Below are 25,289 nucleotides of genomic sequence, written 5' to 3'. Positions count from 1 at the left end.
TTTTCTCTGCTTCCACAGCTCCTGGGTGTCTGTGGAATTATGTTTGGTTGAGGGAGACAGTCAGTTGTTAACATGTAAGCAAATCCTGAAGATTGTCAACATCACTCCTCCTTTTATTGTTGCTCTGTCACCAAGTGGTTTGGGGCAACCAGAGGACAGTCTAGGTTTCTTGTTCTGTAAGTAAGTACCCCACCCCGTGCCCCATCTCTCACTGCCACCCACACACTGAGATTATGAGGAAGGGGTGGGTGGGAAGCTTTGCATTTGACTTTAACAGATGTCTCAGATGCCTTGAAAGCATCCATATTTCTTACAAAGCAAAAGCAAAACTTGCTCCTAGGAAATAAGTCCCTGCTGGCGACCTGTGGCGACCCTCCAGTGGCAAGTCTCTGAAAGCTCTCCGTGGCTTGGCTGGGGTATATCACTCTTTCATAAACTGCTTATAAGGTTTCTTTCCCCAGCCCTCGACTAGGTGCTCTTGAAAAGAGATATGGTTTGGTTCTACATACTGAGCCTAATGCAGGTCCTGGAGAATCTTTAGGGAGCAGATTAAGGTACAGGCAGGAACTTAGAGTGAAGTCTTGGGTGGGCACGCGTGACCCTCCTTAAGGCCTGGATGGTTTCCTTGTTTAGCAAGCGACTTGAAGTTTTGTTACAAGACGTTTCTGAAGCACCATCGAAGGAAAGAACTGTCTGGAGTTCCTAGGGAACAGAAAGTCTGGCTCACCGTGTCAGCGAAGCCACGGGAAAGTAGAGGAGACATCAGAATGCCTCATGAAGACAGACGTGAAGTGCCTTGGGTTTCAAGCACCTCACTTCCTATGGGGACATCTGTGGGGGCAGAGTGTTAGCCTGAGCTCCTCCTGCCTCTTCCTGTTATCGCAAGTCCCAAATCCAGGCTGTCGTTTAAATGCCCCGATCCGCTTGTAAACTCTTCAAGCAAAAAAGCATTGCCAGGTTCTGTGGCTACCAGATTGGAGCCGTTTCTTTCCCCGCTTCATTCAGTTAATTGAGCTGTGCTGGAAGCCTCAGTAATTTATTCTATGGAGCTTTCTGTGCAAACAATCCCAGGGTGAGGGGGGAGACTTCCTTGAATCTCTCAAATACTTGAGATGCAGAACTATGTTTTGGAAAACACCCGTGAGTCAATGTCCTCAAATGTGATCAATAAAAGACAGCCCCCTTCCCCAGCTTTTCATTAACTGAGCTCTGAGCCGTCGTCTCCTTTTATTGCTTTTTTACATGTTTGCAGTATCTCATTCTTCCCTTGGTTCTGGATTTTCACACCATATGGCCACATCTTTAAGTCATTTTTCAGCTGCTCTATTAAATAGTAAAATGAGATGCAGAACAGATTTCTTTGATTTTAAAATAGCATTTTGGGTGTGTGACTTTTTTTTTGGGTAAATATAAAAAGAATTAAGGCACTCAAAAGTATGAAATTTCAGGTATTCCTACCCAGACAGTGTAATATGCCGCTTTTTACTTACTTAGAATAAATGTATGTTTATCTCCTAGAATTTCACCTGCAGTACAAATTGATTCGTTCTCTCTGAATATGGAAATTCATTTTTACTTAAATAAGGCTCAGCTCCCACTACTGCTAATGAGCATAGATTGGATATGAAATTGAAAGTATATCTTCATAGCCATTCAATAGCGTACTTCTCATTAGAAAAGATTGCATAGCTTCTGGACGCACACAGGCCATGTCAATAACATCCCATGGCTATGACCATAGTCCCACTTTGTACTGAGTAATGCAAAATGGAGGGTTTGTTTGTGGCTTGGTTTGCTTTCTTTTCTGGACTATTATGGTGGCCACTTCCTTGAGAAATTGCCAAGAAGATAATTTTAGAACTCATTGTATAGCGTTCAGTGAAAGCCAAGGACGTGGAGTCCAGAAGATTCCGCACAGTCCATTCCCTAAGACAGCTGGATGTGAGATTCTTGTTTTCAGAACCAAGGAGGACATTTTGGTGAAGTCTTATTGGTATTTAAAAGGGAGACAAAGGAGGAGGGTAGGACACACTTAACAAAAGCAAACTGCTGTACCAGCACATTTTGCAATATGAGTGAATTTGACATTGATCCAGACTTGAGCAGCAGGGACTGTGTCAATCACAGTTAATCAGCTTATGAGTACATGATTTGAAATCTTCAATTATCCATTAAAACCTGGACATTGACTTGAAGAAATGGCTGACCTAGAGTTAAAGCCAACTGCACTCAAGGCACAGGTCAATAGTCTCCTAATTGCAATCCAATACAGCCAGTTTTGAGTGGGACACAATTTGTGGGTACTATAAGTATAGTTGATATACTTTACCTCCTTTTATGATTATATTTGTTCGAGAAACATGCTCTAGTTAGCAGCATATCCACCGAATGGACATATTTTGGTGATTACTAATTTTAAAGTTCATTATTTGACAATCTGAGGACAGTAACAATTCAAAGCAAGAATTCTAAAAAAAAAAAAATTCAGATAAAATTCTGCTTTTCCATGAATTATCCAGGTATTACTAATTACCATAATAAACTTTTGCAGATTTTAAATAATAGTAATTAAGCAGTGAAAATCCTGTAAATCCCATTTTAAAAGTTTAAGATTATAATCACATCTGCACGTCTTTTTCCATTCTCTTAAGAACATAGGCTTCTGGAAGCATAAATGATCCCCATCAACTGTGTGAAGGTAGTCTTCAAGGCCGAACGTAAGAGTACAAAACATTTCCCACATAGTAAAAGCCACCACTCTTTAATATTTACTAAGCACCTAAGAGGTACTGATCCCTAAAAACTCAACATTAGGATACCAGATACCCAAACAAGTAAAAGAAACAGGAACCAGGACACAAATGGCCACCTGACTGTTACAGTAAATTGTATCTGTTTGGCCTACAAAGCAAATAACTGACACAGGGAGACTGAAACCTACTTTAAAGCGGCCAGCACTTCAACAGGCAGAGTCTAAACTGATTCTAATCTACTCGTAAATTAAACAAACTACTCTAAACCTTATAACACACCTATATTCCAAGCACTTACCACGATGACCCATGGGCACCGGCACCAATCCTCCTCCAGTCCCCACGTCCTCCTCCAACCATAAAAACCTCTCTTGCTCCTCTAACCTTCAAACTTTCTCCTCCCCTCCAGGAAGTCCCGCCTTCCACTTCCTGTCCTTCTGCCCAGCTGATTGGCTAAACAGCGCTTTATTGACGGTTGGTACATTCACTCAGCATTCCTCCACACCTGACTGAGCAAGAAAGGTCCCTCAAACTCTCTCGCGTTAACACAGAGGGGTTGTCGCAAGGCGTTTGGAAGGGATATGAGCTTTCTGATATTTCCAGGTCGTCGCCAAGTCAGAAACGATGTATGCTTTTGAGGAAAAAAAAAAAACGTATTCACGAACTATCCACTGAAAATGCACTGAGTATCATGGGGGTGGTTAAAGACTGAAGAAGACATGGCCGCCCTCCAGGCCCTTGCTCTCTGTTACTAGGAGACAGGTGATCAACAAATGAAAGAGCAATATGTTCAGGCGAGGCTAAGCACCACGAGAAGTATGAAACAGGACAAGGAAGATGGTTCTTTCAAATAACCGGAACCCCTTGGTAAGATGCTGCTTGAGCAAGGGAATTGGTAATCCCAGCAGCCTGCGCTGTACTACTGGACGATGACAGGCCAGCAGGAGAGTGGGGACATTGCCTCAAGGTATTTATATTCTGCTGTTGTGTTTGGTCCAGCACCAGTGGGCCAAGGGCAACTTTGAGGATGATTCAGGACATCTTACTCTCTCTCCACCGAGTACTGTGCCAGGTCATCACACGAGCCACCACAGCTCCCATGTTTAATTACCTCATGAGCCACAGCTCCCATGTTTAATTACCTCATGTGAGAAACTGGGCTGGGCGTTTTACAGCAACGAAAGCTGGGGTGCATCTTTTCCTTTTCTCTGAGGGATACTGATGCTCAATTCAAGTTGAACTACTTGTTTGGTCCCACAGGGCTCCCTTACTGCCACCCGTTTCTGAAAAGTTTTACTTCTTACACAGGGACCAGAATGCAACATCAAGTTGTCAGACCCCAAAATCCTCCATTGCTTCCCCAAGAGTGTAGAGGCATCTGAGGGGACAGCAACACAGGGATTATTGGCTGCTCCTCAAATGTGGCGAACATAAATCCTCTTAAAGGAACAACAAAGGCTTGGTTGTCTGCTAGGAAACTCAGAGTAACAACCAGTTCCCGATTGGGTTTACAGAAGGCCTTCCCCACACAGGAGGGAGGCATGGCTGTAGTCTGAGCTTCTGTGCTGTCCAACCCGTCTCTTCCTTCTCCCTTCAAATCGGAACCATTTGCTTCAACCATAAGAGTTGTTGGTTTGTAAGTTTGTGTGCTTGCTTGGGGACTCTGTTTTCCTGTGTAAAAATACAGCCTACTGGCAAGACTTAAAAACATTACCTACTTCCTCAAAGGAGCACTAGAAATGTAAGAAGAACTTGCTAAATCTCAATTTTTTTCATATCTGTACTCAAGTATATGCTATTAACGTGAATATCCATCATCATAATTCACTCCTAATTATTAAAATCTCTGCCCGTCTATGGAAGTGAAGTTTCTGGTTTCTTTAGAAACTCAGTTGTGTCTGTGATATTTTTCTGGAAATTGTTTTGTGAGAGGGCATGTGATGTTTTGCTGAAAGCAGACATGTGAGAGGGCACGTGACTTTTGGGAAGACTGTAAGTAGAACCCCACAGGTAGTTGGAGGAGGCTTTTGCATTGCTGCACCACCATGCAGGGCTTTGCTGGTCTTGGCTGGTTTTTGTTGGTCTTTGCTCGACAGAGAAAGCTCTGGCTGATTCTGGCCACTTCTGCTGACTCTTGACAATTCAGTGGCTCCTTGCTGTGTCTGCTGGATCAGGCCACCATTGTGAATTTGGGTTACTGTTTGGTGTTGGCTATTGGACAGGATTGCTGGTATCCTGACAACACAGAATGGAACTATGTGTAAGCAGACCCACAATCCTTTTTTCCTATTAACATTCTTTCTTTCCTTCCTCCGGTCCGTGGGTTGAAGTGTTTAAGAAACCTAAGCCTAAGTAAAGTGGGTTTTGAAAAATCTAAGCCTGCACACATAGGGCACATTAGAATCACTGCGCAGCTGACTTTGCTTGTGCATTAAGGCATGGGGAAGCAGTCTTCTGTTGGGATAATTGGAGATGCAAGGCTTTCGCACGTTACCTGTTTCTAGGCAGCTTTTGGTCGTGCACTTTGAACTAACCTTGCACAAGAAAGCCAACAAACAGTAACAAAGTGAAGTCCTCGTGTAATGGGCAGCTGTTAAAATAATAGGCCCAAGAAAGAAACAAGAGCTTAACATAATAGAAAATTTCTCCGAACAGATCCACATTACAGCTGTTCTTAGGCCTTGGCCTAAGTGGTTTTAGGCTCTTAATGTCAGTGCTCCATGCTTGGGGGTTGGAGGAGGGGCAGATAACAATTCAGTCTCTCCATTTGAACTTCCCTTCATTGTGAATGCATGTGCGTCGATTGCAATAGCCACATTAAAAAACTAGCTTGGATGTTTCATTTGTCTTTGGGATCCAATCCTAAAGAGCTTTGATGACTGAATTAGGTCGTGTGGTAGATTCACCTTCAGTGCCTCACAGCTAAGCTGGAGGGCAATGTACAAACCACTTATTTTAGTACCTGAGGTCATCACAGAGAGAAGAGCAAAAATCAGTCTTCTACTGGGAGGAGTCTGGAATCTTCTCCAAGTGAGAGAAGAGTGTTTGGGACTAAGGCAGGACTTTTGAAGGAAACGCACAACTTGCTTGACCGGAAGCAAGATTGCCATGAGAAAACTCTACATGCACTACAAACTCTGGTACCAATTGTTGGGGTGCACTGAGGCCTGTGTGGTTGCTTTGGGACTTCATACTTCAAATGTTTCTGAAATTTAATTCATAAACCATGAAAAAAAAACCAACCAACCAACAAACAACAAAACAAAACCAAAACCAAAAACACTTGTTCCCAAATTACTTTTTCCTTTCTAACAAAAATTCAGTGTAATTTTTAAAGTACAGAATTGAATGGGGAAAAACAAAACAAAACAAAACAAAAGCAAAACAAAACAAAAACAAAACCCCCACAAACTTCAGAATGGAAAAACACTCTGCATTGCTGACCTGTGGGCTCCTTTTCTAGGAGGTGACATCACTAATTCTTCTTGAATCAGTATGAAAATTAAAGCGACATTTAAAAAGGTAATAGTATATACAAATACATTATATAGCACACCATTGCAAACATGTGTGTATATATGTCCATATACATTTTAAACATTACATGTACTTGCAGGCACCCATCATTTTAAACTGCAGCCTCACAAATCTATTTTTATACTATTAGTCCTTTGGAGACCATAGCACCAAAGAAAACAAAGATAGACAGACTTGACTGCATAATATTATATGGCTTTAACATAAATTCACATTATGTACAACGACACTATTAAACGTGTTAACATAGCACATAAAATGACCAATTCTCTTTAAACTTTACTGTTTAGCATATTTGCTGTGATTGTCCATGTGGGACCTGTGTGAATAGCTCTGCAGAAATACTTTTCACGTTTCCATAGTGACTGCTGCTGCTTTATGGTAGTGGTGCCCTTCCCTTGGGTTGGAATTGAGTTACATGGTTTTTCAATCACAATCCAATGACTAACATTAACATTTTCCTATTGTAAGTTTTCTGTATACACATGCTGGCGTGTATACTTTATATAAATGTACGTATTCATATAAATATAAGTATAATACAAATGAAATAATTTATATAAGTCATTATTTATATAAATGTACAGTTTGATCATATTTCACATTTTTAAGTGAAATCTCATTTTTTTTTTGGTCATCACTTTCTCCTTTGCCTCCACGTTCTTTTATTCTCTCTTCCTCTCATTTTCCCAGTGACTACGGTTGACAAATGGTGTCTGCCTTTTCATTTCTTCATCATCTAACAAGCACGTACAGTTACGGTTAGATGGACAGAGAAAGCATGATTTTTACGTGCTAAAATAGTCCTTACACAAATTATTTTATATACATTAGTTTGTACTTATATCTTTCAATGGCTACTTAATATTTCACAATGTACTTAACAACTTGACTTCTGTCTCTCCCTCGGCCCCCCCCACACCCCCAGTATTTTTTTCATCAAACACTACACACATGTCTTCACTTACTGGTGGTGTTTTTACTTTCGTAGGATGGATTCCAAGAAGTTGAGATTACAGAGTCAAAAACTATTTTATGTGTTTTAAATTTTTGTAGAAGATGCGAGATTGCTTCCAACAGAGAGCTGTAACATGTAACTTTCATTTTCAGCCGTTATCTACAGGGATCTTTTGCCTGTTTTTCCTGCTCCAGGAGGAATGTTGTTAATTCTCTGGGTTTTGCCAGCCTTTAGGTGCAAAGCAAAACTGAATTGTTATTTTGGGTTGCGTTTTCTCTAGTATAAGCAAATTTTCTGGTTGGCTAAATAACATGCTTGTTAGAAATGCATGTCTACGTAAAAATTGTCCGTTCGTCCGTGCTCATTACACCGTCCTCTGTCAGTAGCTGTAAGACCTCCTTACCACAGCAAACCCTTCCTGTGCCACCTCTGTTACAGTTAGTTTTCTCTCTATTGTTTCTCTGTTGCTTCCCAAAGTCTCCTGCGGAATTTTTTTTTTTACATAATCTTTGGAAAGCATTAAATATAAAACCATCCAATTTTCTTCCCACTTCCCAATGAAACAAAACCAAAGCCTTGTTGGAGTTCTAATCACCTTGATATAAGTGACTTGATATACGCCTTTAATTCCAGCCCCCGGGATTGATACACGCCTTTAATTCCAGCCCCCGGGAGGCAGAGCAGGTGAGTTCAAGGCCATCCTGGTCTACAAACCCATAGCCTCAGTTTCTATCACCTCCATGGTGTGGTTAATCTCCACCCATGTGGCTGCCATGTCTTCCCTGGAAATTTTAAGTATTTGTTAGTAGAATAAGTACGATGGCTCCATTCTGTATTTCTAAGTACCCAGCGATGAAATCATACTGATAGTATGTATTTACCTTATGAACCTTTATAAGTTGTTTACTCTCTAAGTTTGTTGTTATTACACACACACACACACACACATACACACACTCACGCATGAGATCAGATCTCACTATACAGCCTAGGTTGCCACAAAGCTCACTACGTCACCCAGCATAAACTTGAGGCCAAGATCCTCTGCCCTCTGCCGTGTAAGAGCTGGGATTTCATGCACCTGCCATGAAACGCTGGGATGTATGGATGTGGCGTGGTCAGTTTTTATGTCACCAACAAAAAAGACACAGCTCTATGTCTCCATTTCCTGCTTATAATTAACATTTCTCTTAGAAGTCAGGTACATCAGCAGACCATGACTACACTAGATACCCACGTCTCACACGTTGCTATTCTAAAATATGTTGTTTTCAACATTTTGTTGTCTAGGAAAATGTATGTACCTGACCTTTTAAAAAAATAGCTTGTTGTAGGTTATTTTCTTATAGTATCTGTGGCATTTTTTTTTACTAGTATAGGTGAATACTAAATTATAACAAGTCAGATGTTTACATTTTCAGTGCAAATCTATTAATAAAAGGAATTGTGCAGATAGATCTCTTAAATCTATTAAGCCAGCTTCCACAAACTACTTTCAGACATAAAATATTTGACATTTGACTCATTCTGATTCTATTTTTTTGTTTATCTTTAAACTAGCACTTGTACCCGTTTTCTTAATGAGGTGGTTTATAGGTTTTTGTTTTGTTGTTGTTTTTTTTATGAACATCTTCTGAAAGGTTTTAAACGTGGTATTTGCTATAGAGAACACCTCCTAGCACTTTTCATCTTTTGCTGTACTCTGCAGTCATCTAAGTACATTTACGGAGGTAACTGTTTAATGACTGGGTAAAACGGCATTCTGTGCAGGTGTCTTCTCTGGCGGGTTCCCTTCTTCAGCTCGGCATTGGTGACGTGCATCTGACCAGGGTCACTTGTCTCTTCCCTCTGGCTTCTCACATTTTTTTCCATGAAGTTACCTATAGAATCCTCATATTTTTTCATCCTATGTCTGAGATTATTATACATCTCCCATTTTGGTAAACTTTCATTTACTTTTAATCAGGTTTTTGAATGTCTTTAAGTTTTAAAAAACATGTTTCAGTTCTTTACAAAGAGCAAATCTTTATGATAAATTCTACACTTTATCTTATTATTAAATTTTTCTTCTTACTAGTAAACCTGGCATTCTGGCTTCTTTAGGCTTCTTTGCTATTTCTTGTTTGAAAGTTTTGGAATGAAGTGTTTACTTTTTAAGTTTTCATCCCTTTTTTTTCATAATTGCAAATAATTTAAGGCCATCAATTTTCTTCTCTAAGGAACTTGATTATTTCATAGTTTTATCCTCTAAACAGTTCCCTCTGGATCTTTGGGGTTTATTTACAGCTTCTCTGAGAGGGTGTTTTTCAACTCCCAAGTTGCTAAGCTAATTTTAGTCTCCCTTTATGATTTGCTTTGAGTTTTATTTCACTGTGATAGAGGATTGCTCCATTTATATTTTCCCTTCAAAACAAACTTCTCTGCCTGGAGCTCCCCTCATCCCTTCCCTGTTAGAATACAGACGTACCAGCCCCTGTCTCACACAGAGGCATCCTTGGGGTGGGCAGAGCAACCAGAACTGCTCCCTCGGGAGTCATGCAGTGAATCGTCCATTAGAGCCATTTACTTTTTCACTATAAAGAAGAATAAATTTAAATAGTAACATATCTTTTTTTTTTCTTCATGTTAGTATCTTAGCCTTGTGTTTATTCAAGCCAGACCTGTAAAGCCCTGTTCTTGCTGCCTTTCAGGGTTTGGCTGCTATTCTGCCCTCGGGCTCACCTTCTAGTGTGACATATAAATACATGGTGCTTACAACCCTAACTTTGTGTTTGGTGTTAATTGCAGTGTCACCAAAAGATACTAAAAGAAATGTGTTTGTTTCCGTTTTCTGTATATTTTCTATTGCATTTAAATATGCATGTGTTAAGGTTGGCTAGGTGCTCACACTCTGCCTCGGCTGAAGATGTCTTCTTGGCTTGGAGTCAAAGTCTGCAAATCTTTGTTAATAGTCGCATGATCTTCTTTGACATCAAGGGCTTTTGGAAATGTGGGATTTTTAAAATGATGCTTTAATACTGTCAGGCTCTTTGTCCAAACTTTTGACACCAGCTCAGAGAAAGAGATAGAGATAGAGAAAGAGAGAGAGAGAGAGAGAGAGAGAGAGAGAGAGAGAGAGAGAGAGAGAGAGAGAGAAAGAGAGAGGTATTTGTGTACACCTGCATGTTTATAGGTGTGTAGTGGTATGACGTGTGTCTCCAAATCATTTTCTACCTTATTTTTGAGACTGAGTCTCTCCCAGTTTGGCCAGATTTTCTGACCAGGAATTCCAAGGATCCACTCTTTTCTGCCTCCCCAGCACTGTGATGGTACCATGGAACCCTACTTTTTAAATGGATGCTGGGGGGCTCAGAATTCAGGTCTTCTCCTGTGTGTGGCGAGTACCTTTCAGAATGAGCCTCCTCCTGGCCCTCAGTTTTCTATGTTTTCTATGTGCGTGGGGGTGTGGGTGGGGGTGTGGTCAGCCAAATAGTGTCCCATCACTACCAAAGATGTCCACTCTCTAATTTCTGCAATCTGCGAATAGAATCTGCTTGTGTGGCAGAAGGGGATTATGTGTGAGGATGGGATTAAAGTTGCCAATCAGCTGACTCCTGAAACTTGGAGATTAACTTTGGCTTTCTGCATGGCCAGTGTGAGCAGATGGATCCATAAATGCAGATGAGGGGACAGAGTAAGGGGTCAGAGAGATCAGCATGAAATTTAACCCTCTGTTTCTCTCTGGGAAGATGGAGGATGAGGAAGGAAAATAAGGCAAAGCAAGAGGGGTGCTTTCAGACTCTGAAGAGGAAAGGAAGCAAATTCTGCTTGAGAACCACCACATGTGAACCCAGTCTTGCCAATGCCGCGATTTAGCCCAGTCAGCCCCATTATTGACTTCTGGAACTCTGAAGTGTAATGCATATAACCGTTTGTGCTGCTTTTAGGTATGGTGTGTGTGTGTGTGTGTGTGTGTGTGTGTGTGTGTGTGTGTGTGTGAGAACTGTCCCAGCAGCCATAGAAAAACCAAGACAGCCTGTAAGGAGTAGTAGTGTTTCGAGAGTCAAGAGGCCAGCAAGGACTTAAAGACACATCTTGATTCAAAGACATTAAAAGTATTAAAAATAGGGGCCGGAGAGATGGCCTTGGCTAAGAATGCTTGCTCTATAGCATGAGGACCTGAGTTGTGATCCCAGAACCTACCTGAAAAGCCAAGAGCACATAATGATAACCTCATCGCTCTGGTCGGGGAAGACAGAGACAGGAGGATTGCTGTGACTTGTGACCTTGCCTCAGAGGAGTAAAAAAGAATAGTCATAGAGTGTGAAAGCAACGTCCTCCGCTCGATGTCTCTGCACAGGCTTGCTCAGGCATACACACCTGCACCAAACATACTTGTACATATGCCACAGTCTCACCCAGCATACATGAATGGTGTGAAAAATACATATCCTAAATGTCATTTAAATATGACAGATGTAGCTGGGTGTGGTGGCTCATGCCTTTAATCCCAGCACCCAGGAGTCATAGGCAGGTGGATTGCTGTGAGTTTGAGGCCAGCCTGGTCTACAAAGCAAGTTCCGGACAGCCAAAGCTACACCTCAAAAACCAAACCAAACCAAAACAACAACAACAAAAAAAGACAATAAGCATTGCAGGAAGAGAGATGTCTTAGAAATGGTTACTGGACTGAGATAGCCTTGTGTCACTCAGGATCCAATTAGACATCATGTTAAAGCTGAAGCATATGTGTCACTTCCAAATCTGCATAAAATACGAAAGGATGTGAGATTCCATCACATGGAAGGATTTGTAGAATTAGGTGAGGATATATATATATATATATATATTTTTTTTTTAACATAGAAATGTAACTCACACTGTGCAGCAATGAGGACTGAGCTAAATGACATCCCAGTTCATGGTGTCAAGTTGGCTTCACAGATACACCCATGGTGGTGCCTGACTAATCCCCTGGGCCTTTCTTCATACAATCAAGTTGATGATCAAACTTAACATGATAAACATACTTCAGTTTAAAGAGATGTAAACCATGGAACGGTCAGAAAGGATGTACTTAGTCATGCTGCGATTTGAGGTGCCTGGGTGGATCAATTCCCCTTGGGGGCTTCCTCTTCTGTAAGAAAAGGAAGAAAAGAGATTGGGGAAGGGGGCATGAGGGCGGGACTTGGCGGAGAGGAGGGAGGGGGCTGGGATCAGGTTGTAAAGAGATTAAATTAATAAATAAATGAAAAAAATATGGACCTTTCTACATCACAGTGGCTCATTGTGCCAATATGTTGTGACTTTGTGTTAATTAGACTGATGTCGAGAAAATATCATGTGTATTATACAGATGCATTGCCTGTCGGTTAAAAAAAAAACTTATGGCCTATAGGAAAGGGTAGAACAGAAGATGGGATATCTGGCAGGCAGAACGAATTGTGGGATAGAGCCAGGTGCAGGGAGATTCTTCTGAAAAGATGTGAGGATGCCAGATGCATGGTACTTGAGCAGAGGTAACCAGTCACGTGGCCGAATTTAGATTAGTATAAATGGACTATTTTAAGTTACAAGCTAGTCAGAGAAGAGCCTAGCTATATGGCCGAGGTATTTGTAAATATATTTTGAGTCTCATGAGTCCTTATTCTGGGAGCTTGGCGCCCTGGAGGAAAAAACACACAGCCCAACTACAGACTGATGTGACCGTTGTATTAAGCAGGTTGGCAGCTCCAGAGAGTGAAGAAATATCACTTGTAGACAATGCAGGACTCAACAAATTGGCAAATCCTTGAGGTCTTTAGCAAATGTCCTCCAGAGGACAATGATTATTACGTCATGCACCTCCCATCAGTAAGAAGGAAACACTGGGCCCAAGATGCCTGTTAGGATTCTGGCAGCAGCACTTTCCCCACTCGGGCATCATATAAGACTCTTGGGTAAGAAGAAAAATGTGCAGAATGGTAACAATCATAGCTGCCTGGTCAAGTGCCTAAAAGGAGAAATGCTGGAGGAGACATGGTAGGATTACAGGAAGGAGAATGAAGTAAGAGGCCCTTGTAGTCTATATTTATTTACGCATTATTGCCACTTGAAGAAGAAACCAAATATAGAAAGATATGCCATTTGCCATGTCAGCCTCTGACAGCAGCCACTTTACTGCTGACTCAATCAATAGCCACAGGAGTGACCATAGTGACAGAGCCATGGGCTATATATAGGCCCAGTGGCGTGAGCTGGTAAACTGCTGCCAGTGTTAATGCCCAACCTCCCATCCATGGAGGCCAATGCCGATCCCTTGTTATGCTCTCCCCAAGGAGAGCAGCGTGGCTGGAACAAAGGCTGGAAATAAGACTGACTCTACTTCCATCATACCAAGTGACTCTTGGGAAAATTGTGCTCTCTTTCCCTATGTTTCCAGGCACTGTGTGATAGAGGTCTCAGTTCCCAAGAGAAAACACACTTCTGGAAGTGATGTAGTACATCTCATGACACTCACACCAGGAGACCAGCAGGGCAGAAAGAAATCACTCTTTGGTATCAAATAGACAAGTGCAGTAACCACGCCCCAAGCCTCAGTTCAGATCCCTTAGCATTGAGGGCCCAGCTACCTGGCCCCAGCTCTAGCAAGGTGAATACTCATTGTCCCAGGGATGTAGGTTTAGTCTTTGATTAGGTAGCTGTTTCTCTGTCCACTCCTGCTTCCCTCAGTCTTTTCTCCAGGGGGCTATAACTTTTCTTGTTTTTTATTGTACTCGCGTCTGGTTGTTGACACATAAAAAGTAGGGGCAGGTCTAAAGCAGCTCCGTCCTTTGGGGTCTGTTGTCCTCCGTGCTGATGTTCAGGATGAAGTCTGCCTTTCTCTTTGTTCTTTCAGGGCTGGGCATGGTTCAGTCTGGCCGATGAGATCCCTGTAGGGACCAAGACAACCCCGACACAGGAGATGATTCATCAAGTCCTGTCCTGCTGTTGTTCTTCCTTTTCTGTGCATTGGTATTTTTCCTTCCTGGATTTCTGAGAGATTGCATCCACTGAAACTGGGCTTGCAGATGCTTGTGAGGAGCCAAGCGGACACTGGGAATCGAACTCGGGTTGTCTGGTTCTCTGCTAGAACAAGCCATGTTCATAACTGCTGAGCCATCTCTCTAGCTGAAGTTCTGTCCTGTAAAGGTATGGAAGACCTGGAGGGTTCCAGCACCTGTTGGGTGTGAGAGAGAACTATAGTGGGACTGTGTGTGTGTGTGTGTGTGTGTGTGTGTGTGTGTGTGTGTGTGTGTAGACTGGAGATGAACAGCATTTGGGTCACCTTGCACCCAGGCTCCTTTCCTGTGTAAGATTTTTACTCTTCCAATTTGTTTCTCCATTTTCCGAGAATGCCTCAAACTTGCAATTGTTTTTCAAACTCCTCCCAAGTGCTGGGCCTGCAGGCGCACACCCTGTCCCAGCCCTATCTGCTGTGGGTGTGGCTTATAGATACTAATTGCAATGAGCTTCCCCATGAGATTGGCCAGGCCTCCCTAGATAACTGGCAGAAATATGGATTTATATGATTCCCAGACAGATTTAGGAAGTTCAGATTCTATGGGGCACCAGGTAACTTCTCTAGAGTGAGCTGTGCGTCCATTTCTTACTTCTAGTCTTAAAGTTGTACCTGAGCAAATAGTAGTAATAAAGCCTGTATAACCTAGATGATTCTATCAATGTATTTTTTAAAAAATTTCCTTCTTTGTGGAACCGGTTGAAGCTTGTCAATACTGCACTTGGCTGTTTGCCTAGATAACAAGGGAAACAGGGCTGTGGGAAATGGCTCCCTGCCAGCCTCTGACTCAAGAACTTGAAAAGACACCTCTTAGGGCCCATCCGATCCTTCTCTTCCAGTTTTAAGGAAAACTACATGACCATGTCCCCCTTAGCAGAAGAATTCCCTGTGCTGAGCCACTTAGCCTTTGTGCCAACCTTGAGCTCCCACTCCTGAGCTTTATGGAGCACTGCAGCCAGAGAACATGAGTGTCCTGTCGCAGAGGTCGCCAGCACACTCGAATCCTGTGATTTTGGGAAATTGTAAAGCAACGACCATGCTTATTTCCAGCCACAAGATGGGAAAATCCTGCGAGGCAGACACCTTTTCGGCAGTTTTGGCATTTATTAGAAAAATCAATTATTATTATTATTTTTTTTGTAAGCCCACATTCAGTGGGCATCCCCTTCAGTGGACGTTTGTCAAGCCTGGAGAATTGGATGGTACACTATGAGCTCCTTTGCTGGGAAAATGGGCCTTATGCCTCAGTTTATAGGCTTGCTGAGGTCACTGGCCTACCAGCTCTCTGGAAGGCATTGGTATCTCTCAGTGGCTCAAAGGGACCTAGCATTCTCTCGAGCCCTTAGGCATTTAGAATAAGTAATACTGAGTTTTGATATTTGAAATTTACCTCAAGCCCTGCTTAGTTCCAAATGGGATTTCCATGGAGTTAATTTGGGATCCTTCTGGGCATCTCTTTGTGTGGAGGTGCACTCCATCTTTCGGTTTGTGCTGGTCTCCTGAGTTCTCATTGCTTAGTGCCTGCAGGTGTTCACTCTTTCAAATATGTTCCACAAACAGAGAGGATTGGAATCAGATGAGACAGTGCTGGGGAGTCAGGCCTGGTGCCTCTTTAGAGCTGGAAATCCCTCAGATGTCTGCATTCCAGGAGTGTGCGCTGACACCCTTGACCTGCCTCCCTTGTGTTTGCTGATGTCTTCACCTGGCACCACAAAGATGGAGTGTTTTGCATTTCCCGTTTAAGTGGTAGATGTATGTAACTAAATCTACTTGGCCTACTTCCTTCATTGTGTTTTCTTTGCGTATATATGCGTGTGTTTTATATGTGAGAGCATGATCGTGTGAGTACCTGTGCACACGTGTTTGCAGGTGCATGTGCATGGAGGCCAGGGGTTGATGTTGGGTGTCTTCCTTCCCTGCTTTTTAATCTTTTTTATTTTTGAGACAGGGTCTCTCACTAAGCCTGGAGTTCACCCATTCGACTTGACTGGCTGGCCGGCAAGCCCCAGGGATACTCCTGTCTCTTTCTCCCCAGTGCTAGGGAGAAAAAGATGAGATTAGTGTTTAAATCAGTAGATCACCCTTTATAACATAGGTGGGACTCACCAAAACTGCTGAAGCTCCTGATAGGCGAAGAACACCCTTTCGCACTTCTCCGGAAGGAAAGGGACTTCTGATAGCAGGCTGTCTTCTCATCTGAATAGAACACAATTGTCCTTTGATCTCCATCCCTGAAGATGTTAGACTTCGCTGCCTCCTTCACACAATCCAGTTCTTTCTGTTTCGATGAAGAAGCTAAGACAGTGAACAATAAATGTATGCATCCCGTTGTTGCCTGCGGTCTCATTAATCTCAACATGTGATGCAAATGCTGGATGCAGTCCACTTGGCGAATTCAAATCTGTATCACCTTTAGCGTTAGGATGCTCTCCTTCTACCTTCCAAATTCCCTTGCTTCGTTTGTCTTCTTGGTTGTAGATAGTTCAGGTAACTTGTGGCTGTGAACTTGGGTGGTCCATGATGCCTTGATGTGTGTAGTTAAATCCCACACTTGCACAGAAGACTTTCAGCGCTTTGGACAAGATGTACATTATTAGGCAAAGGCAGCATGCTTGCTGTTTGTCATGGGAGGGCTGGTGTTAGGATGAGGGTGTTGACTGTGAGTACAGGAGAGCATGGTTAGCGCTAAGCTGCATGTTGCGATGTTGCTTTTGTGGCATCTCCAGACCACGGCTGAAATGTGCTTCTTAGATCTAGGGGACAGACACTGATACCTTCAGTGTTAGTAGATGAACGAAGTGTCTCTGAAGTCTAGGTTCTTTGAGTAGGGTCTATTTAGGCTTTTCTACTTTAGCTCAGGATTCCAAAAAGACTGTGGCCACTCAAGAGAGCCATGTCGAGTTCTTAAGGCGTGCTAACTTCATTTCTTCACTCCTGTCTATCTTTCCTTGTTGAGTCTCTTTTGATTTTTGTCTGAAGCATCAGAGAGTCAGGTGGCTGTGTTGTATTCAGTGCTGTGATCTGGGGAAACATGAGCACAGCATGCAGAGGTGACACAGGAGAGATGTGTCCTTGGAGGTCAACACCTCCATTTCAAGAGCACGTTGGCAAGTGCTCCACTGTTCCTGTTAGAGTAGAGCTATGGCACATCAGTTGGTGAATGGGCAGAGACTCACTGTACAGTTTTGAACAATAGTTTTCATACAAAGACCATAGGATGGACATCTATGAACACTTGCATTTGAATAGATGAATTCAATATGTCCAAAAGCAGTATTTAAGGGGAATCAATTGTACTCTTTTTACCAAACTTCATTTGCAGATCTAGGAAGGGCAGGGATGGGCTTAGGGAACACTGCTTATGGTTTTTACCCACTTTCAGACCCACGCCACTCATTCCCAAAGCTGCTAACAGCCTGGGTTATCAAGAATTTACTGCTGAGTCTCCACTAGGGAGCTGCCCTTGACTTTGCAGAGTTGTCTTAAATTTTTACCTATTTCCAAAAAAAAAAAAAATTACTAGCTAATATAAGGAAATGAAGATGAGCTCCCTAACCTCAACCCAGGCCAACTCTCAAGGGCCAGTCCATCCTTGGCCATCTCAGGAACCCCACGGAGACCATTTGAGGTCTTCACTGTAGCAACATCACATTCAGTTTTCCCTCCTGCTGAATCTTAACTTGCTCCTCTCCTCCACAGATGGCATCCCTGTGTGTTCTCTCATGAACTTTCTCCAAGACAGGAATTGTCATCTCGGAATACATATCTCAGGGAAATATCTCACATGGTGTCAGGAATCGTTGGAGAAAGCAGACAAGGAAATTCAGTTTTGGAGCTATCTCATTCGCTGGCTAGCTGGCAGGAAGACAGCCCTGGTGGTCCTCAGCAGGGCACGGAGCTCATCCGGGTTCTGAGACGGTATGTTGCGGTAGAACTGCTGAAACTTTATCAGCGTGAACAAGGATGGGATGATGGGAGCAGGGAATGCACTCAAATATCTTAAGGTTCGTGAGATCTTGAAGAAGGCATTACTTAATAAGAATGACGGCAGAGGTTGCCTGTTTTATGCATCATCCATGAACTATTGAAAGGCCTTGTTTAATGACTTTCTAATGTGAAAGCTATTGAGACTATTATTATCTATCAGAGAAATTCATTGGGAGAATACATAGACTTTCTCCCTGTGACAGGCGACAGAAAAAGGTCCTATTCTTGGTCACAAGTCAAACAAGGCTGTCAGAGTTGGAGAAAAGATTGTAGCCTCAGCCCCAGAGGGTCTGTCATGTTAGGAATAAGACTTAACTGATCACATGCAGGACCCTGAGCCTCGTAAAAGCCAAGGGGGGCTGAGTGTATCAGCTACTTTTCTCATCAGCGTGAGAGCCTAGCTGACAGAAACCATTTAAAAGGGGAGAGATCTGTTCTAGCTCATAATCAGAGGACGCAGTAGTGAAGGCACAGTGGGGAGGGCTCATGGCTGTGGCAGCCGGAGTGTGCGTGGCTGGTACACTGCAGTAGTATTCAAGGAAGCAGAGGGCTCGGGATGAGAGCCAGAGAGAGTGGAGTCAGTCTACAATCCCCAAGCCCTACCCCTACAGCCTGTTTCTGTCATCAAAGTTCAACAACCTCCCAGCGGCTCAGATAGGGGCCAAGTGTTCAGATGTGCTCACCTAAAGAGGAGATTTAACATTCAAAATAACCCGCAATGTCCCAGTCTCTTACTGGTAGCTAAACCTCGGCTGATTCTCAAGAGTCACTGGAGCAAAAAAAAAAAAAAGATCTTTAAGGGGAAGGATTGATATCTGTATGTACACATATACATTTATTCAGCCATGACTCCCATGTTTCCCCCCAAAATGACCTATGGGTTATTGAATCAAATACCTATGTCCGGTAAAGGGCTGTGTTTAGATTCCTATGAGTGCTGCTGGCTCCAGGGTCATAGGCTGCAATGGTGTGTGAAAGGCTATTGTGGTCTTCTATTAGAGTAGGGACGCATGGGGATGGTAGTAAGTAGACTCCTGGCCTAGGCTCAGTGGATAATGAGTTCACTGGGTCTATAGGCTTAGCAACCTGTGAGGAGTTTCCAGGCTGTAAATGTATACAATTACAGTATACATGTTTAGTGGTTCCTGAGTTTCCCCATCCTTCCTCACGGATGCCTCAGATTGAACCTTAAGAGCCATCACAGGAAGAAGCCAATCGGAAGCATTTTGAAGCTGTCCCTAATACAATGCTCATTATTACAATGAAGATAATAGATAAAAAGTAATACTGTGTCGAGGAGGAATAAGGAGAATGAGTGTTGCTCTGGTCCTTTCAGAAGCCAGTGGATCACAGAGGGTGACAGTGAGCTTCGGCAAACCCATCCAAGTGTTTCAGGAGCCCCGACCAGGTGCCACACAAGAGCCGCCTCGCCTAGCTGATGAGCACAGCAAGTTACTAACGCGAGGCGTGTGGCCACACACATGGCGAACATCTTCATCTTCACCTTTACTACGATGCGGGAGCAAATGTGGTTCTTCTCTCGTCCCTCGGGGTTGTCGGCCACCAGCCCACAAAAGCAAAGGGAGCAGAAACAGTGAACAGGCTTCAGAGGGCTCTGAGTGTGATGGAGAACATTTCTGGGAGTCAGCTTCAGAGAGGCAGCTCATTTTATTACTCCAAGGGTGAGGTATATAAGTGTTCTTAGGGTCATGGGTGGGAAGGGCTGATTGGATACAACACAGCGTCTGATTATCTTATGCTCAGGAAGGGCTAATTGGTCAGAACTCAGTACCTAATTAGCATACGGGTAGGATGGAATGGGACTTATGTGCTTGCAGGAAGTTCTGTTCAGGGTCATCCTTCAAATAAGGTCGAGCATGCGTGCTTAGAGATGGTCTCCAAATAAGGTCAGACAGAGAAGAGGAACTCCACTGAGAAAGGGAGTCCTCCATTTGGCAGCAAGCTGGGAGAGCTATTGGGACATGGTGGACCTTATTAGCTGGGTCCTTCAACAAGCGAGTAGAACTTACATGAAAGAGACAACATTCCACATTTGAGGTCTTGCTTCAGGATTATGTCAACTCTCTTCTTTCTCTTTCTTAATGTGACAGGACCTGGATCTGTGTGAATGTCCCAAACATCATCCCATTGGCCACCTTATTTATTAATGATGTTGCATCCATCAAGCTAAACCACCGGGACAGGGCTGCTATAACTAGAGGCCCCGGTAAGACACATGCATCAGAGAGGAGAGAGAACCCCACAGTGGAGATGATTGAGGTTCACCCTTGTGGACACAGAACGCGCTGACTGGTGGGATCAGGCTTGTTCATGTTTACTGAGTGTTTATTATATGCTAGGCCTTGGCAGACAGGTAAGAGTTGAATCCTTGGATAAAGAGCGCCTGCGTGTTTTAGAAGGCAACTTTAATTATTTTAAATTTTGTTTTTACTGTATGAGGTATTTTATTTCTTTTTCAGATCTAATGTTTAGAGCAACACCGATTGCAATGTTACTCTCTGTCTCTGGGTGGTTCAGGGATCTTCTTCTGTTGGAGTTACAGAGAACCTCTTCATTTAATGGGTTAAGTGGCCATGCATAACACATTTAAATTATGACTTATACTTTTCTCATTTACTGTTTGTTTTTGCTCTTTCATACCATAAAAAATTAATGAGGCTGAGAGCCTTAAACTGCGTTTTATGTATTTAAAATAATTATGATTAAAGGTCTTTTACACATGTGTATTTATCATGAATTCTTGTTCAAAGAACTATTTTTCATGGTTCAAGGAGCAAAATTAATTTAAATCGGCAGCCGATGCACAGATCTCAGCCCTGCGCGTCAACTGGACGCTGCTGGCATTTTTATGTAGAGCCTCCTTTGATGTAATAAAGGATGTTTCCCCTAAATGACGTGCCTCATAAAGAAAGAGGAGGGAGGGACAGTCATTGTCTGAAACCCACAGGCCCATGTTCTGGGTCACGTCATGAGTCACAGTGCTCCATCGTCTTCACGGTCACTATTATCCTATAGTTGACGTGGCATGACCGAATGGTGTAATCAAATGCTGATTTTACATCTATATTAGCAGAAGTCTAGGTGACTAGTCCACTGATGCGCCTGCCATTCTGTAGCATGTCAAGGGACAGATTCACCATCGTGGCAAGTTCATATTCCCTGACTCGTGCCTTTGGATGAAGATAGAGGACATGGGCACCTTTGCTCTGCTCAGGTGTGGCAGTCGTCTATTTGTTCTGAATATCCAAAACTCTACTGTTCAGCTTTTAACATGGCTGGATTTTCCGGGGCAGAGTAAGAGCTGTGGTCCTGTGCAGTCCTCCCTGTGCATCTTCCTGGTAATCAGGTGCCCTTTGTGGGACAGAATGTCTCATTATGAATATTTGAAATATGGGCCATTGATCACTTTTCTATGCAGCATCTGGCTATGAAGGAAGCTACAGACAGTGGGCAGAATGCTCTGTGTTAGCCTGTATTTATTCAAGGATATTGGGGTGAAGAGTCAAAGGGCCCCCTTCTTCCTTTCCCAGTTATGGAGGGAAGAATAAAATACAGTCTTTGTCTGAATGGTTCATTTTAAAATGCTATGTGCAGGGATAATGCATGAATAACTAAGATCTCTGTGGCAAGGAGAATTGTATTTCACAAGGAGGAGAACACATATGCCTTCTTTGAAAGGGAAACAATGTAGATATCATGAGGTAAAATTTTTGATAAGATCTTGAATACTAAAAATGTGGCATCAGAAGCAACAAGGAGTGTCACTTTGGAAAATTTCTGGCTTTGGGCTCAGATTTTCCTCTCTCCTCACTAAACCTCAGATTTCTTACTGTCACCTCTGGTGGACCAAGCCACGTTTCCTCTGTAGATCTGGGATTCTACGGCATGCTAAGTTGGGGGTGAACACGCGCCCATGATTCTCTTCATGGGGAGGAGTGACTCTCTCCTCTTCAAAAAATGCTTGTGTTGAGTGCTCAGCATTTAGCCAGCACAGGATCAAGCGAAAAGAGATATAAGCAGGGTGTGCTGCTGAACATGCCAGCAATGTGGAGAGATGGAAAGATCCTGGACCAGGGGACAGATGACTAGAGGCAAAGGGACAGCAGATGGAAGAGACCAATGAAGACACATTAGTGTGCTGGAGGGAGCTGGGCTGAAGTGCAGACTCATCTTTAGGACTAGGCAGGGCGTGGGCAGCCAAGTTCTCTTTATGTAATATAGAGCAGGAAAGCCAGAGCCCTCGCAGAAACCACAAGGAATGAGAGGATGGGCTCTTTGAAGAGAGCCTCGAAAGCTGGAGAAAGAAATCACACACATTCAGCCACTGAGCGGTCTCAACTGATGCAAGGCGTCATGCACACCGCTCCAAATGGAAGCATAAGGTTCATAAGACTCTCAAAACTCAAAGGGAACTCAGCAGGACATACAACTCAAGGGGCTACTCCCTGGGGTAGAGTTTCTCTTTGCAGGAGCTCCCTGCACAACCCAAGTAGTCTCTCATTCTTGGTGGGTGTTTTGATGACACAGCTGCCATGTTCTGAAAGTAATCCCAATAAGCTCCTTGGTTTTCTCAACTTGGGTAGATTCTTTTTTTTTTTTTTTTTTTTTTTTTTTTTTTTTTTTTTTTTGTCCATCTTTGGTGCCATATTTGGGGTTAATAGATGTTTGTTTATATTTCCCCAGGAGAAGTTATTCAACATAAGGCCACACTGGGTGAGTTTGAGATTTGTGAGAGAGCCCATAAAACACTACCCGACTTCTGGCTACTGTGAGAGTGTCCACCAAGCCAACCTGACCAAAGCTTCCTTTTCTCAAAGACAAATTTACTGCACCTATCCCTTCCCATCCTTACCCTCCGTCTTGGGTGCCAAGGAGATAGGGAAAACAAATCTCAGCAAACAGCAATGTAGACCCAATTTTCTTAACCAAAATCTTTTATTAACAACTTATTGACTGAGCCTATGTCAATTTTAATCCAATTAACCAAAACAGTAGGAAATGAGGATTAATTGACACAACAACAAAACCTTAAGGATATCAGTTCTGAGGAACAATTCTCTGGTTGGGGGGCTGCAGGATTTCTTCCACTGAAACCTGGGGTAACCAGACCCCAGAGCCTCAGCAGGAGCAGGAGCTCTGAAGCCTTTCCTCGAGTGGTTTTCTCTAGGAGCGTCTTGAAGGGCAGCGATGAACAGCCAAATCTATCCCAAGTCTCCTATCCGTCCTGCTGCCAGTTCTGGGCTCATTTATATATCTCCTCCCAGAGTCTGTTCACGGGATCTTTTCAGATGGCAGCAATTAAGCTCCTGTACGAGGTGGCTGCTCTTCTAGTGAATTAACATCACCTGTTCTCTCAAGAGACCATTCCGATCCCACACTTGGGATCCTAAAGAACAGGTTTCTCTCCTTCACAGCAACAGTTAAATTCTTGCTTTCCATGGGAACTGGCACAGGGAAGAGCTGAGAGCCACAGGCCACTTTGTTGTCTACAGTGTCCGTCCCTAGGCTTGTCCTAGCACTTCAGAGCCCTGTATGCTGTGTCTTTTTATGGTGTTAGAGACAGAAGTGATCAAAGGTTCAGATAGCTTTACGTATTCTTTAAGGGAATTAACATTTTTCTGTCTTTCAGGACTGAGATTCAATGGGTAAAGATGGACTGGGAGATCACTGTGCAGTTGACACTTAGAGGAACTCATGCCAGAGGGCCTGGCTGCCTGCTACTACCTGGAGAATACAGATGCCAAAGGTAAAAGTTGACTCCAGGGACTTCTGGGCCCTGGTTCCAGGACCACCTGAGAACTGAAACTCCTAAGGTCCTAACCTCATAAGTTTAAGAAACTCGTAAGTGGACACTCAGTGGAAATGCAGGAGCTGCTCTGCAAAAGATCTGACTTGCCAAGAATCATTTTATTTAGTACAACATCAACACTTTACCACGTAAGCGTTACAGAAAATCACTTTAATCTCACAAACCTTTCACCTCCGATGGAAGCAGTGTCGTCTTTGTCAAATGTAACTTGTGTTGCAAGTTTGATTATGAAATCCTATTCACGGAGGAACGTTTTGATTTCAAAGCATAGCAGCAAACCACAATAAGGCTTTGTTTTCTCTCCCCTCCCTGCACCCCAATAACCTCAAATATTTATAGTTTTATGTAAGTAAGGTTTTTTTCTTATGTTTTCCCCTTAAACATTTCAGGAAGTCATTATTGTCTAGACACTGAAAGGAGGTCAGAAAACATTGCTGGAAGTCAAAATTCTTTAGGGACTTTTATTCAATAATAAGAGCAATTAAATAGGACATATTATTGAACATTGAAAGTACTTTCTTCACAGTCTGCACTCTTAGCAGTCACATCAACATACATCAAGCCAATATTTAAGGTCAGGGCCATACACATTGAAAAACACTAATTTGTAGATAGATTATTCCCCTCCCCCCTTTTGGAGGATACTTGACATTCTAAGTAGAAAAGGAAATAGTGAATTGTTTATGAGAGGTTCAATGAACACATTGCAGTGTGATTTTCTGTGTGTTTAAATGAAATCGCAGCAACAAAATGATGAAAGTTTAACCACAATCATGTTAATTTGATTGAAGGATGCATAATATCTGAAAGATGCATTCCCTGTGCGTGTCAATGTACCATAGTTCAAGGTCAATCACATGAGAGTAAGATGGATTCAGGAGGGCCATGGCATTGGTTGAATTCAATTAACAATTTATCCTGCTACTTGTAAGTAAGGTGATTTTTACAAATGTTTATACATGGAGGATAAACATTTCAAATTTTGTGCTTAACATGAAGTTCTATTTACACATAAACCTGTGTACACATACACATACACACACATAAACACATGCATACGTAACACACACATACTACACACAACATACACCAATACACACACACACACACACACACACACACACACACACACACACAGGTTCTCTTTCAAGATAGGGTTTCTCTTTGTAGCCCTGGCTGTCCTGGAACTTGCTCTGTAGACCAAGC

General features: G+C 42.8%; 1 protein-coding gene across 2 annotated transcripts; it reads left to right on the top strand.

Annotated features, from left to right (window-relative positions):
* Positions 1 to 3,087: 3,087 nt before the first annotated feature.
* LOC311595976 (uncharacterized protein) lies at positions 3,088 to 24,304 on the top strand. 2 transcript variants are annotated; one of them, XM_084779125.1, is made up of 6 exons: positions 3,088 to 3,720; positions 17,966 to 18,184; positions 19,590 to 19,940; positions 20,365 to 20,480; positions 22,958 to 22,987; positions 23,904 to 24,304. In XM_084779125.1, exons 1-3 carry the CDS (start codon positions 3,683 to 3,685, stop codon positions 19,690 to 19,692), a joined length of 360 nt encoding a protein of 119 aa, XP_084635251.1. In that variant the 5' UTR covers positions 3,088 to 3,682; the 3' UTR covers positions 19,693 to 19,940; positions 20,365 to 20,480; positions 22,958 to 22,987; positions 23,904 to 24,304. The 2 variants fall into 2 exon arrangements, with proteins under 2 accessions (XP_084635251.1, XP_084635250.1); XM_084779124.1 differs by lacking the exon at positions 22,958 to 22,987.
* Positions 24,305 to 25,289: the final 985 nt, after the last annotated feature.

Source organism: Acomys minous (genome assembly GCF_964271855.1).
Source record: "Acomys minous genome assembly, chromosome: 4".
NCBI lineage: Eukaryota > Metazoa > Chordata > Mammalia > Rodentia > Muridae > Acomys > Acomys minous.
The sequence above is the reverse complement of the archived record's forward strand: the minus strand, read 5'-3'. Positions and strand labels throughout refer to the sequence as shown.